Raw genomic sequence first — 16,105 nt, forward strand, 5'->3', positions numbered from 1 at the left:
GTTCTTTACGCATGAATTTAAATGCTGTAGATAGTTTACCGTTGTTATTTTTCTAAATAAGCTCCGTTATTCCCCGTTATATTTATCATGGTGATGTTCTTTCCATTTCCACAAGAGGGCACCCCAAGCTTTTAGAAACCAACTGCTGCCTCAAACTGTTCTGGTGATGATGAAACAAAGCACTCCATTGTTTCAGTCGTAAGATGTGCTAGTCAAATGTTCTTTTTTTTGTCATTGTTCAGATATCTTTTAGGGATAACCTTAACATAAACTACACAACACGTTCTTATGTTTTTTCTGTTCAAAGTGAGGTTTTTCAAAACTAAACCATAAACAGACTATGAACTGATACAGGTAGGCCAGGAGAGGGAAGATGATTTACTGAATAGCTGGCTCCTCGCCTCGCTCAGATAGAAGTATGTGCTCATGCTGGAAACACCATGCCACTCTTATTTAGCTGGCTTCATTACCAACTGTGAGCAATAAATCATGGCCAAGTTCTGAATCCTGCTTTTATCTCCTGACATTCCTCTGGTGGTGTTGATATTCAGGTACATGGTGGCATGCCAAGGAATTTTCATTATAACACATGTGGCACTCACTGATCTGAAACTCTATCAGACACTATTTTCTCCCTTTTGTGCCCCAATTATTTAGTCAAGTTTCACCCTCAAGAATGTAGGAGAGAAACTGTATTCTTTTTTGTTTTTGTTTTAACTTGAGTTAAAAAAGTCTGTTTTTTTCCCCCCCAGATTTGCTACAGTTAAGTACGATCAGACCTCAACAAACATCAAGAACACTTTCATGCATCTCACCAACTACAGTTTGAACAAAAAGAGCAGTGATTATGTCAGGTAAGCTGCTTCAGCGTCTCATATATCTGTTGAGTGTGTTGCTTTTAGAGGAAGCTCCCTGACTCATCCCTTTACCTCAGTTTTGGTATTTGAAGTGCATTTCTTCCCTTTCAGCTGCGATGACCCTGAAGTTGAGGATTATGGGAACAAATGGAGTATGAGTGCAGTGTTGAGGTATTTGAAGCAGGAGGGAAAGGACACCACATGTGAGTGAGGCAGTTATATTTTTATTGACTATTTTTTTTTGCATCTAAGACTCCATGAGTTTTATTGAATCATATTTAGATAATTTATTATTTCCATTTATTCTGTTCTAGTGTTGATGAGACAAGTGGAGGACCTCATCATCAAAGCTGTGCTTAGTGCTGAGCTGCAGATAGCCACTGCATGCAAGATGTTTGTTCCACATAAGGCAAACTGCTTTGGTAATTGTTTTGTATTTTTCTTTGTATTATTCCATATCTATCTGCTACAATCCAACCCTTCTTCTACTGGTGGACTCATAACTATGACATAATGCAGTTTTTTATGCTGGTCTTCAGTATAGTTCATGTTAGGGTTCATGGGGGGTGGGAGGTTGTTGGAGTTGAGATTGGAATTCAGTGGGGGAGTTGGGACTGTTTCCTCCTGTGGCAGCTCTGGTTGGCTGTCTTGTTTAGACCAGGTGGATCCCTTCTGGATGGAGTTGGGGGTCGTTGGAGGCCAGAGTCGGGGCTGGGGGTCGAGGTCTGGGCCAGGGTCGTTCGTGGCTCAGGCGGTCTGCCTGTATCCACCCAGCTGGGTCAGAGGGCTGGTTGTCCCTCTGGGTATCTGGATCTGGATCTGAGAGAATGGAATGTATATTGGGAGTGCGAGTGAGTGCACGGTTTCAATTCTTGTATGTCTTTATGTTGGGTGTGTGAGTGTGAGTGTTTGTATGGGTACACATGAGGGTTGGAAAGTGTGATTGTGAGTCTGTGACTGTTTTTCTGTCATGTTGGGTCTTGGGTTGCCCCCTCTCCCAGATCATCTTAGGTCTGTGGGTCCATGGGGGTGCTTAGTGCAGTAGTCCCAGTGGCAGTCCTCCTAGGACTCCCATGCTTTGGGGGTCTTTGGTTGTCTTTGGCTCCGATCTATGTTTCTGCCTCGGGTCCTGGGGGGCAGGTCTGTGGCTTTCTTACACCTGCTATTAAATATTCTTATGGAGAACCGTTTTTGTTGTTATTGTTGTATATGCGTTTATTGTTTGTCCCTGTTGTTTTTCTCTCTCTCTTTGTGCAGGTGTAGAAGCAGTCGACACCTACACCTCCACCCTTTTAACTTTTTGCATCACCTCTTTCCCTTTCTTTCTTCTTCCATCTGTATGTTTTACAGTAATGAAGTAGTGAAGGTCTTGAGAGAGCTTTTTGCTTTTACCCATGATTAGATGCTTCTTGTGGCATACTTTGGCAATGAGAAACCTTTCTATTGGCCATCAATTAGGAATGAATACGCTGATATTAACTTGCACTGAAAGGGGGGCAGGATTGCTTTCAGAATACTGACAGAATTCAGCCATTTTCAGTAGACGTCATGAAGTTATTACCAACAAAGCACTTATTACCTGTGTCATCCCACTTTCCTACACATAATTTATAGACTAGTTTGCGTTGATTTCTTTGTGTGGATTACTTGGGTTTTCACCAACATCTGGTGTGGATTTCATGCCAGTAGGTCCATTACAAATATATTTATTGAAAGAAACATTGATGTGCTCAGTTCTTATCTTCACCATTGTAGGTAGCCATACACATCACAGCCTCACATTTCCTTTCAGTTTCAGATTGTCCAGCAGTTTCTTCAATTTTGGCCTCTCGTCCATGCTGAGGTAGTAGAGCCTTCCTGCCCATCTAACTGGCTGCTGGCTTGTGCAGGACCTGTCGACTGAAGCAAGAATTTGCTTCCTCTCTTCGTTTGCCATTCAAGCTTTGCCTGATTTAAGCTGACTGTTTTCTTGGCTAGCCTTGCTCAGTGGCAGGCTCGTGTGAACTCCATTTTGGAGCCATTACCCATGTTAGTATTGGCACTAATTGCCTGCGCTCTTTCTCTGAGTCTGGCAGCTTTTCTGAGATTTTGGGGGTTTGAAAGCGAGCACATTTGCTCGGCTTCACCCAAGCACCAATGTCTCTTTCTCAGTCTCTTTTTCCTTTCTCTTACTGTGTCTTTTTTGATCCCCCCTCCCCAAATTGCTCGCACTCAGTTTTACCTCTCGGAAGCCAGAAAAATGGAGGCTGCCTGATACATAATAGCTCCGTGGCTGTATCGGGCGCGTAGCAGCATGGCGTCGCCTGCATGAAGATGCAATCTGCACCCATAGCAATTTCTGCTATGTTGAAAAGTGCTTCAAATTAAGGTGTGAATGTTGGCCCTGCAGGTATTTACAGGGAAATATAGCCTATAAAATCACATCTTGCTTCTCAGTCATCCACATAAGGACATGATAACAATCTGAATAACTTAAATGTTTGTAAATAACAGTTTTTTTTTATTTCTGTTTTACTTATGTTCAAAAGTACAAACAATATATCAAACTCCATGATGAGCTGTTCATTTTAAATAATAAATAGATCATACATTAAAAAAAGTATTTTTAGGCATTTTCTATCAAATCTTTTTAAAACGTATTTGTAACTCCCCAACTTGAGGCAAACAAATGGAAGTTCTAAGGGACTTAAAAAAGATGAGGTTTCCTTCACACTAGAAAATGTTATAATACCCCTAAAGACTTTAGACTCCAACCATCCAGGCAGGTTGAGTTTAAATGGGGTAAAATTCAAGCCCGTAGATCTCCACAGCTCTCTACTGAAGAGGCCAATGGTCAGGGATAACTTTCACAGCAAAAAAAAAGGTTCACACTACAGTGATATCGTAGCATGATGGAAGGGCATTTTAGTAGAAGCATGCAATGGTGATTTCCTCATCTCAACCAATGTATTGAAACAAAAGCCAATAACAGTGGTGGGTAAACCACAATAATGTCTCAGTACTGTGTCATGTGCCCCTTGAGCATCAATTACAGCTTGACACCAATGTCTCATGCTGTGAAGTGGTCATCAGTGTGGGATGTGGCTAAAAGACGTCCACTTCTATTTCTGTGACTCTTCCACTCTCTCTGTTGCAATCTGCTGATAACACTCTGTGATACTCTAAGCTCAGTGGCCACTTCTGTCTGAGAACATCCTGTTTGAAGCTACGCAATGCAGAGGTACTGTTGATCAAGGTGTCGTTTTGGTCTTATGATATTAACATGCGAACAGCATGATGAGGAGGACTGTTTAAACACAAATTCTAAATGAACCAGGAAATTTATTGGTCTATTCACCTATTGTGAATTTTGTTGTTAAGCTCGTTAGAGAACAAGTTGTGGAAAAAGCACTGAAAGATTGAACAGTTGGACATGTGCATTCAAAGGTTTAGAGAACGTCACAGGTCCACCTGTAGAGGTTATAGTGCATTTTAGGTTCATCCTGAAATTTCACCCAAAAGCCAAATATCGCTTTTGTGAATAGTGTGTGTGTGTGTGTGTGTGTGTGTGTGTGTGCGCTTGAATGTCTTTACATTTTCTCACATAACAACTACAAGCTAAGTTAATTTTATTGGGATTTTATATGAAAGACCAATACTGTGAATGTCAATCTGAAAACATTGGCATGAAGGTCGAAACTGAACCCAATGGTCTACATGGAAGATACTCCACACATTTCCCAGAGTACACCAGTCCCTCAGTGACATATTTGCAGCAGCATCTTTCTGTGGAGAAGCTTTTCCTCACCAGTAACCGGGAAGCTGTTCATAGTTTATGGGAATAAGGTAAATTTAGAGTAATCCTGGAAGACAACTTTTCAGCGGCTACAATGACTTGAGATTGGGGCAGGGGTTCATCTTCCAGCAGGACCACAACTATAAACATGCAGCCACAGTTAAAATGAAATTTTTTGATTAAAGCATATTCAAAAGTTAGAATGTCTCAGTTAAACTCTAAACCTAGATGCAGTTTTAAAGCAGATGCTGTACATTCATTCTGGCTGAGACTGAGCTATTTTGCAAATAGCAATGGGGGAAAGATTCAGTCCCTAGATGTGCAGAGCAGGTAGAAACCTACACCGAAGGACGTGCAGCTGTACTTGCAACCAGTGGTGGTTCTACAAAATATTGGCTGAGGGACTGAATACAAATGCATGCCATGGTGTTCAGACTTTTATTTTCAAAAATGTCCTTCATTAAATGCGTCTTTGAGGTTCATGGTTGTAACTTGACACAATTTGAAAAAGCTTAAGGGGTGTACAAATGTTTGCAAGACATTGTACATATGAACCAAAGCAATTAAGTCCAACACCTTTGCTGGTCTGCTGTGAACATGTACACTATCTCACTTCAGCCCTATCAGTTTACTTTTGAATAAAGTGTAATTTTGTTGTCTACAGATGGCCCCAAGGTAGTTAATTATAGCATTCATGGTGTGTCAACAGGATTAAGTTTCTAAAGACAGACACTGACGGTTCCAGAGAACCACCCTCATCCTTTTTTCTGTTAATCTGTCTCTGCTCATATTGCATGCAAACTCTCTTCCTGCAGCTGAGTATAAATGTACAGAATGAGTACAGGGACATGCTTGAACCCGTGTGGAGCACGAGTGTCGCAAACATAAAGGTCCATCTAAACTTCTGCAGTTTAGGCTAATATGTTTTAGTGTTGGATTAATGTCCTTTAGATAAAACCCCTCAAAGTCCAATTGTGTTCACCACAGTCTGCTCCCTTCCTTGTGCTCAGGATGTTCTTCCACCCTATAACCTACATTACCCCCATTTTCCTGGACAAAAGCAGCTGCTTATAATACTAAACTACAAAGTATGTGTGTTAGCTCAGCAAAATGTCCTAATTAAAGTAGTAATTTCTTTGTGTTTTATGCAATCTCTGGCATGTCTGGAAGGGAGCCTTGCAAGATCATAAAGCACGTTATAATTCTAATTTACTTCAAGTTCTTCCCTGTGATTTTAAAGTCTATTAATGGCTTTAAAACAATGGGGTATCTTCCTTTTGCTTAAATTGCACAGTGCATCAACATGTGCATACCATAAAAAAAATCTTCTTTTGGCCCAGTAATATCTCATGTGGGATGAAATGAAAACTATTTTTTTATGCTGTAAGAAGTGTGTATGAGTCTTTCTGCGGGGAGAAAATGCCACCCATGCAGCTCCTCACCGCTGCCTTGTGATTAATGGACAGGGTTTTTTGCTGCGAGATGCTGATTACGAGATGTTTTGACTAAGATCTGATTAGCCAAGCCAAAGGCCTATTTTATTACACACAAAACATTCCACTTACTGGTTCTGTGTTCCACCGAACGTACCTCATTAAGTGCTGAGTGTTGGTTGGATCTCCCCCTTGCGAGCTACTCCTACTTTCCTCAGCAGTGCATGGGTTTGTTGCCCTACCAATGACAGTACAACTGCTGTTTAAGAATGATAAACGGTTTAGTTCCTGCTATCACAATAGGACTACAGAGTGTTAACCAGAACTTAATTTTTTTTGTCCTCATAGTGTTTTCATATTTGCTGTGCTTCTTGCAACAGCAGCAAAACAGTTTTGCAGCCATGATTTATCCCAGAATGATGTGAAAGTAATTCACATCCCAAGATGAAAGCACACTTAAAAGATGCCCTTGTTATTGTCTGCTACCAGGCTTAGTGGACAGGGTGGAGTGATCATTGTTTTTGGGCGTTTGTCTCTTGTGGTGAACTTTTCCAGCAGCACCCCTCCAATAGTAAAGAAAGAAAATGCTCTTCATCATCCCTTTCTTCTGTGACAGTTGTCCAACCCTTTTTGAGGGGTGTGATGTAGATGTTGAGCGCCTCATGTCTGCTTGTCTGTGATGCTTGTTGTGGGCTGTCTGTGGGCGCATTTAAAAGCTCTCCCCCGGCAGCGGTCGAGCCGCAGAACGAACGTGTCTGACATTAAGCTGCTCGGCAGGATCGCGAGGCAACAGCGGCGTCTGATTCTAATTGGGGGAAAATTTGTGGCACATGGAGTCTGCTTGTCGGAGGTTGGTGAGGTGGTTGCAGCACCTCCCTATTTTCCCCATGCTGTTGTTGTGCCACTGATGAGCCAAAGCAAGCTCAAAACCTCAATTATTTCAGCACTCTGTTGTCCAACACTAATGGATAATGTTTTATGATACATACACTCTTTCTCTCCCTGTTTCATGTCATTTCGATCTGTATGTGGTTTTATTTCTACACAGAATTGGATAGAATAGGATTATCTGACAAGTGGAAAGTAAAATCCTTAAAAGCTTTGCTCTGTTTAACATCAGGGGGTCCTGTCTATTTCGTTCAGATGAGTTATAGTCCCTTGCTCATGGATGGATGGCAAATTACTTTCTTTCCATCAGTAGGAATTATTTTGGGTTTACTCTTTAATACAATAAAAGCAAAATGCATTTAAAATATAGTAATCTGCTTAATAAATTAATAAACACCTGTGTGGATTCCAGTCCTTGTTTCTATAACAAAACAGAGAGTAAACAAAAAGTCAAACTAAAAGTTATGTACTGCATTTAATAATACCGACAAAGTTTTCATACAAATGTTCTAGCTTACTAGAGATGCACCAAATAGCCTTTGTTTTGAATGACATCCAAAAACACATTTTTGTAAACATGGTTCCTTTTGAAAAATCTGGAAAAGTCTGGAATTTTATTTCATTATTTTCCAACTCTTGAACTCTTAAAGTATAAAAAAAAAAAATCAGGTGTGGAATATGTGAAAATGGTCAAACTTCTTTATTCCATTTTTTAAGTCAAAATAGTCTAATTATGCTGAATAAATGCAATGGTTTGCACATTGGTTTGTTAATTCAACATGTGTTATCTTTTATTTGCCAAATAATTTCTGGATTTTAACATTTTAACCGTTTATATTTTGGTTTTTCACTTACTGACCGAATGCACACCCATTCAAAAGTTAAATAAAGGCAATTTTACTACCTGTTTTGCATCTAGACAACTTAAAATCAGGCTAAGCTGTACCTATGCATTTAAAATTGATTTAAATGCCAAAAAAGCGCTAAAATGTGCTGTTTAGGAATTTTTCCCACAAAAGAAATGTACCAAAGTTCAGTTAAAGATTTTGAAATAAGGTTGATTTAAGTCCACATGACTGAGGCAACCACAAAGAGTAGTTGCATCACAGTCGGAAAGTTGTGGGTTCAGTTCCAGCTTTTTCCTCTACAATTTGTCGATTTGCCCCTGGGCAAGGCACTTAACCCAAGTTGCCTGACGATCTGCGTTTTGGTGTATGCATGTGTTTGTAAATGCAGCTGGGTTAGTGTGGCTCTAGTGTGAAGCACTTTGAGTGGGAAGTGTGATTAGAAATCCATATATTCATTTAGTCTGTTTACCATTTATAAAGGTAGAAAATGGCCCAGTGCCACACTCTTTAAGCCAGTTTCAGGATTTGGTTGTTTAATTATTGTGGGATCGAAAGATAATAAGACCAGAGTAATATTAAAGCCAGTTAAACTTAATATTCTGTACTCAAATGCTATGAATATTATAAAAACATGCAGAAAAACATGTAAAGACTTGTGTTTGGAAAAGTATGAAATTTTATTATGAAAAAATGTGGGAACCCTGCTGTGACCTGCTGATACTGGCTGAAGGGAGTACAATTTCTCTTATTATTATGAGTTAAATTATGAGTTAAAACTTACTTGTTTTCCACTTTCTGAATAGATTGAAAATTGAATGTTCTTTACTTTGACATGTGTATAGTATAGCCACTAGTGGAACCCAGCACATACTTACAACATGGAAATTACTTAGGTAGTTAAATAATATACATGGACATTTAAAATCAGGTTTGACATTTTATCCACATCGTTTAAAAGCATTTGCTGAAAGGAATAAAATCTCTCCTCAAATAAGTGTAATTCACAAATTAATTTAAAGCAACAACAAAAAATCACCATTTTCAAAATCCCCAACAATGCTTGATAATAACAAACTTCTTGACTTCATATCTGGGTTCTGACTTTTAAAAGTGGCCACTTTTCGTCTTATGTAATCAATCTTTTCTGATTATTTCGCACATTATTCCATGTGAGTTTTAAGTTATAGTAACATTATTTAGTTAATGTAGTACTGCTTAACTTAATCAGTGTCACTTTAGGTGCAATTTGAGGCCATTGCTGGCTGTCATGTTGAGTTTTATGTTCTTAACACTGGCATTGACCTGAGATGCTAGAACAAACAGTGCTGGTTATTGCAGCTTTGAAACCGCCAACCCCCACAGCCTATTCTCAACACTGTCTGTTCTTTTGAAGTGCCATTAGAGGGATTTTTCCTCTGGCTTTTTGGCCGGGCGCTACCCTAACCCTGTAAAAGACTGTGGTTTCCCTGCACGCTGCTGCTGGGGCCGGTGGCTTATTGGGTGACACTCCCCAGAGCAGTGTGAGGCCTTTCATATGGCGCATATACTCCGACTGCTTCAGTCAGCCATATATCAGCCAGTGAAACGTGAGAGAAAAATCAGGATGAAATGTATGATTTTTTTTTCTTTTACTCTGGGAACTTCCTGACCACTTTGTGAAAGGCTTTTATTGTGTCACTCAGTGCTTAGCTGTTACTGGAGTGAAATACTGTATATACAACATTCTGCCTAAGGCTTTGTAATTCACCAGGTTTGGCCACTTGGGACACACCCTCACATTTCAGGGTTTGATTTATCGAGATGGACGTGATTTGACCTCAGGAAGTGGTTGAAGCTTTTTCTAATGGCCATTAGGATCATTCACTCATTGTTGAAGAGTAGTGACAATATTCAGACTTTTTAATCTTCATCATCAGTATATATTGACTAGCTGTATTATGCACGTTATTCATTTATTGTTACAGAGTTTCTTATCCACCCATCTTCTGGTCCATCAGCTTTAAAAACCTACTGATATTTATTCTGCTGATTGTCCTTCTCTCTGTAGAGCTGTACGGGTTTGATGTCCTTATTGATTCCAATCTTAAACCCTGGTTGTTAGAGGTGAACCTTTCTCCTTCTCTGTCCTGGTGAGTGACTTAGTTCTTTTTCTTGTTTTACTTGTTATTTGAGGAAAATCTCTCATTTAAGAGATTTTAATTATCTAACCTTCTAAGAACATGGCGATTCATAATTCTATAATGGTTTTGACCAAAAAAATGTTTAAGCAGCACGAATATTTAGTTAATTGTAAATCATTTCTTATGATACTTTGCTCGTTCAGATAATGTACATTTGTGTGTGATTAAAATGTTCATGCCTCTTCTCTCTTTTCACAGTGATGCACCCTTGGATCTAAAAATAAAGGCTAGCATGATTGCAGACATGTTTTCACTTGTGGGTGAGTGTATGCTAAAACAATGAACGGATACATCTTTTGTTTTGTTTCATGTTTTTTCACAAGTAATTAATCTGGATGGATCTTTAATTTGTGTATTACAAAAGTATTCACACCCTTGAACCTTTTTTTAAATAAAGCAACACCAAGTAGTTTGTAACTGTGAAGTGGAAAGAAAATGATGTATAGATGACATTGTTTTCTTACAAAAAAAATAAAAAGAATTGTGATATACTTTTATATACAGCTCTTTTACTCTGATGCCCCTAAATAAAATCCAGTGCAACCGTGTTCCTGCTGCAGTTGCCTAATTGGTGCGTAGACTCCACCTCTGTGTAATTTAATTGCTGTATAAATACAGCTATTCTGTGAAGGCCACATAGATTATATCCTTTATAGAAATATCCTTTATTATTCCTCAGTGGTGAAATTGAAGTTTACCAGCAGCAAAAAAGAAATATATAGATTCACACAAAAGTACAAATATAAAAGTAACACAATAAGAATAAGAGACTGTAGAAGAAGTTTAAGGAGGGTTAGCTTCTAAAATAATATCCTGGGCTTTGAACATCTCATGGAGCACTGTGGAGGCTGTGCGACCCAACTGAAAACCTATCAAGACATGGCCGTCCTCAAGTTCTCCCCATTCTTTGCAAAATAGTTACAGCTCGGTCAGATTAGATGGAGAGGATCTGTGAACAGCGGTTTTCAAGTCTTTCTGCAGATTGTAATTAGGATTAAAGTCTGGTCTGATTAGACCAGTTTAACACGTGAATACACTTTTATCTAAACTGTCCCAAAGTAGCTCTAATTTTTTTAGAGAAGTTCTGCTGCTGGCCAGTCTCAAGTCTGTTGCCGCCTCTAACGGGTTTTTGTTAAAGATTGTCTTGTATTTAGTTCCATCCTTATTCCCATCAACTCTGACCAGCTATGCAGTCCTCAATGAAGAAAAAAATCCCCACAGCATGATGCTGCCGCAACGTTTCACAGCTGGTGTGATGTTGTCAGGGGCTGTGCAAGCATGTAGAACATGTTAGCTTGTCCCTTCCTCCATATGTTTGCTGTGTCACTTACATAGTTTGTGGGAAAGTGCAAAAAGAACACTTTACACTTTTTTCTTTCAATGAGGAATTTCTTCCCTTCAATCTTTCATAAGGGTCGGATTCACCCACTTGAGCTGTTGATCTCTCCAGCTTCTCCAGAGTTACCATAGGGCACTTGGCTCCTTCTCTAATTAAATTTCTCCTATTTGTAAAATAAAATAAAATAAAGTCAAGTTTCCCTTTTCTTCCACCCTGCATGTCTGCACTACCTTGCCACCTAAAATTCCAATAAAATACGTTTGAAATAAGTTTTTGGTTGTAATGTGACAAAATGTGAAAAGTTCAAACAGTATGAATACTTTTGATAGGTACTGTTGCTTGAAGCAGAGTTCAGACTTCCTTCCTTAAGACTAAATCAAAAAGTTTGAATTATTATACTCAGTTTGTTTTCACACCCTGTTGACTTAGTTGCTGGTTGGCTGTTCTTGTGGTGTGCAGGTTCCAAGCTGTTCGAGACAATTCGCCTATTGTTTAATGTTTTCCAGCATTCCACAAGTTGAGTTTGCGCAAAATGCTGGAGAAAAAAAAAGCTGTATGGCTTTAAAATAGGCGTTCCAGTGTTGAAAGTTTAAACCACGATGTTTATTAATTAACATTAAATTACAATCAGATTGAATTGTCAACACATGCCTGAGTGTTTTTTTATAGCCATTAAGCCAGAGCCCAAAGCACAGAAAAAGGTATGTGATGCCTCCTTTCTTCATTCATTTATTTTTCATACTTTCTTTGTCCTGTTCAGGGTCATGGGCTCCTTCTCTTCTTGAGTTGATATTTTCATTTGAAGAAGAATTAAGATGTGCTAAGCAAAGGACAAACTTAAATTTGAAGGCAAAAGGCTGTTGTTTAGAATATATTATTGTCATGTAATTCCTAGCTTATAGCTATTCATATTATCCTCCGTGCCTACTTGTGAGTTAGTGTCCATCTATAAATATTATGAGCTCTTATGTTTATCTGTGGTCCCAGGCTAATGATATTAGAGAAAAGGCTGTTGTGTGCATGTGCACACTTGTGCATGCCCAAAAATGTGTGTGTACGTGTGTGTGTGTGTGTGTGTTATGCTGGACCATGCTGTGGCTTGAAACTCTCCCCTCTGGGTCATTAAATGAAAGAGTAGAATCATAAATTGCCAGTTATCTTTGGACTGAGACGTTCCGTGCGGGTCTGGGGAAAATGAGCAGTGGCATGTAAAACATAGCACATCTATTATGTACCAAACAAACTAAGTTGCTGTTGGGTGATAACACTTGGGCTGCATCCCAGTCTTGTAAATAATGACAGCATACCATTAGCATTCATTCTCTGGCTGTGTGTAGCTGTCAACTCCGTGTCACCAGTGTTTGCAATAATTGCAGTGTTTAGGCGAGAGCATGACAGGGGCCTGGTGCCTGACGGCTTGAAGAGGCAGAACAAACAGCCTCAAGCTCAAAGCTGTCAAAAGGCTTTATTCAGTTCATATGAGAGTGCAAGGTATGACAAACAAATTCATTCAGCTGTTCACTGGGACCACTACAACTCCAGGAGGGTTTGGGAAGCAGTAAACAATATAATTAAACTAATAAATATTTTTGACAGGGTGGGAACGTTTTGCTGAGATGAGATAAATGTGATGCACTTAAATGTAAAGGTATTTAACTAGAAATGAATAGCTATGTTTTCTTTAAATACATTTACATTATTTCCTCTATGAAGAAGCTTGGGGGCCTTTTTTTTTTACTTCCTTGACCCTGTCTCTGCTGTTTGTTCTGACATAGTGCCTTGCAAAAGCATTATTACTTTTCAGATTTACAAAAGTGTATTTTATTGGGATTTCCTGTAACACAAAGTAGCGCATTAGGAGCTGCAGAGATCCACGGGTCAAGTGTGAGAATCTGTTGACAGGACAACTATAAGTTGTGCAATCCACAAATCTAGATGCAAAATGTGTGGAAGAAAACTAGCACTGCACATCACCCTGAACACACCATCTCATGGTATAACATGCTGCTGGTATGCCTTTTTTTAGCAGGTTGGGTTTGTAATGGTGAGATATTTTTAAGATCTCCTTCGTTTTCCTCGTAAACCTTAACACTACTTCAAGGTTCACAAAAAAATCCCAATAAGATACACCAATGTGACCAAACTGATGACTCGGTATTATCGATGTAATGTTTACAAATATGATAAAAACCGTTTATAACCAAACCAGTTACATTTTCCTGCTAATCCTAGCACATTTTTATACAAGCTCTTTGGTAAAGTGTCTGGGAACATCTTCACTACTGCAAATGTGAGATATGTGATTTAAAGTTGTTCATCATTCATCAACACTTTGCTAGTTTAGATATTTTAATGGCACTATTAAATTAGATTCACTATGTTTTACTTTCAAATGTTCAAATTGACTTGGTGCAGTTGTTTTTCAAATTCTGGTACTGATTCTGATGTAAAACCAGATTCTGTCTCTTTGCAGGCCTTGTGGGTCAAGACCCCCTGTCGAGACAGTCTCTTTCAGATCGATTCATGGTGGACAAGCAGGCAGCAGCCCCAAGAGTACAGGTAGAGGATAACAAAGCTTTGCACTCATTCATCCGTCATCGAGTCACGCTGGATTTTATCCCTATGCAGCAACACGGGGATAAAACACTACATTCCTGCAGCTGCCACTGAGCTCCTCTCTCACCCCGATGGAAAATGTACTGTAATGCAAAACAACTGCTAATGTAATTAAAGGGTTTGAGTGACATCAGCTTGAAAGAGCTGAGAAGTCGGTGCCTTATTGTTTTATCATTTCTAATCAAATGACTAATGTTCTCTCCGTGTCGTGTTGCCTAATGATGCCACGACAGCTAATTCATTTGGCTCCTTCACTTGACTACTGCATTAAGTTGTGGTGCACCATTGCTGGAGGAAGATTACTAAAGCAGACAGATTTCTGCACCGCCTCATGCCTTGTCAAGGAGCTTGTTTAGACACATGGTGACAATGTTTCTTAGTGGCGCGTTGATGTGGTTTGCACGTTGTCTGTATGTGCCTTTTGTAAGGACTAAAGGGTAATACAAATGTCCTCATGCAGAAGTGTTTTTATGCACTAATAACTACTTTGCAGGGCACTCTGGTAAGTTTTCTTCTGACTCAGACATATTAATTAATCTTCTTTTGCTGTTTCTCCTTGTAATTCCCTGATGCCTGTTACTTCACTGGTAAAAAAAACTGCTGGCTGCTTTTTCTTGATTTAATTGTGTGGCTTTACAATTTTTCAATGTGACAGACAAATGGCTTCTATTGATTACTAATGTTGCTTTTTCAATGGAACTTTCATTACATTAGCAAAGTGGCTTTTATAAATAAGAGGCTCAGATGCTGCAATGCACCACTGGCCTAAAAAAGACTGAACTGTGCAGAATCTCAGATGTCCAGTGCCTTGCAAATTGTTTTATCACCTTGAACTTGTCCACATTTTATCTGAATACAACTGCGATATATTTTGTTTGGGATTATATATGATAGACCAACACAAACAAAGTTGCGCATAATTGTCAAGCGAAGGGACGTTTTATATATATATATATATATATATACAGTACAGACCAAAGGTTTGGACACACCTTCTGATTCAAAGTATTTTCTTTATTTTTATGACTATGAATATTGTAGCTTCACACTGAAGGCATCAAAACTATGAATTAACACATGTGGAATTATATACTGAATAAAAAAGTGTGAAATAACTGAAAATATGTCTTATATTTTAGGTTCTTCAAAGTAGCCACCTTTTGCTTTGATTACTGCTCCGCACACTCTTGGTATTCTGTTGATGAGCTTCAAGAGGTAGTCACCTGAAATGGTTTTCCAACAGTCTTGAAGGAGTTCCCAGAGATGCTTAGCACTTGTTGGCCCTTTTGCCTTCACTCTGCGGTCCAGCTCACCCCAAACCATCTTGATTGGGTTCAGGTCCGGTGACTATGGTGGCCAGGTCATCTGATGCAGCACCCCATCACTCTCCTTCTTGGTCAAATAGCCCTTACACAGCCTGGAGGTGTGTTTGGGGTCATTGTCCTGTTGAAAAATAAATGATGGTCCAACTAAACGCAAACTGGATGGAATAGCATGCCGCTGCAAGATGCTGTGGTAGCCATGCTGGTTCAGTATGCCTTCAATTTTGAATAAATCTCCAACAGTGTCACCAGCAAAGCACCCCCACACCATCACACCTCCTCCTCCATGCTTCACGGTGGGAACCAGGCATGTAGAGTCCATCCGTTCACCTCTTCTGCGCCGCACAAAGACATGATGGTTGGAACCAAAGATCTCAAACTTGGACTCATCAGACCAAAGCACAGATTTCCACTGGTCTAATGTCCATTCCTTGTGTTCTTTAGCCCAAACAAGTCTCTTCTGCTTGTTGCCTGTCCTCAGCAGTGGTTTCCTAGCAGCTATTTTACCATGAAGGCCTGATTCACACAGTCTCCTCTTAACAGTTGTTCTAGAGATGTGTCTGCTGCTAGAACTCTGTGTGGCATTGACCTGTTCTCTAATCTGAGCTGCTGTTAACCTGCGATTTCTGAGGCTGGTGACTCAGATGAACTTATCGTCCGCAGCAGAGGTGACTCTTGGGCTTCCTTTCCTGGGGCGGTCCTCATGTGAGCCAGTTTCTTTGTAGCGCTTGATGGTTTTTGCAACTGCACTTGGGAACAATTTCAAAGTTTTCCCAATTGTTCGGACTGACTGACCTTAATTTCTTAAAGTAATGATGGCCACTCGTTTTTCTTTACTTAGCTGCTT

General features: G+C 39.5%; 1 protein-coding gene across 11 annotated transcripts in view; it reads left to right on the plus strand.

Moving 5' to 3' along the window:
- ttll5 (tubulin tyrosine ligase-like family, member 5) overlaps positions 1 to 16,105 on the plus strand; it is a 74,442-nt gene that overhangs the window by 15,470 nt on the left and 42,867 nt on the right. For all 11 annotated transcript variants that reach the window (XM_047345944.1, XM_047345943.1, XM_047345948.1 and 8 more), the window contains exons 10-15: positions 753 to 854; positions 969 to 1,060; positions 1,172 to 1,279; positions 9,849 to 9,930; positions 10,180 to 10,241; positions 13,794 to 13,879. In XM_047345944.1, the coding sequence (XP_047201900.1) occupies positions 753 to 854; positions 969 to 1,060; positions 1,172 to 1,279; positions 9,849 to 9,930; positions 10,180 to 10,241; positions 13,794 to 13,879 (532 nt within the window). The remainder of the gene's footprint in view (positions 1 to 752; positions 855 to 968; positions 1,061 to 1,171; positions 1,280 to 9,848; positions 9,931 to 10,179; positions 10,242 to 13,793; positions 13,880 to 16,105) is intronic.

This window comes from Girardinichthys multiradiatus, chromosome 19 (genome assembly GCF_021462225.1).
Source record: "Girardinichthys multiradiatus isolate DD_20200921_A chromosome 19, DD_fGirMul_XY1, whole genome shotgun sequence".
In the NCBI taxonomy this organism is placed as follows: domain Eukaryota; kingdom Metazoa; phylum Chordata; class Actinopteri; order Cyprinodontiformes; family Goodeidae; genus Girardinichthys; species Girardinichthys multiradiatus.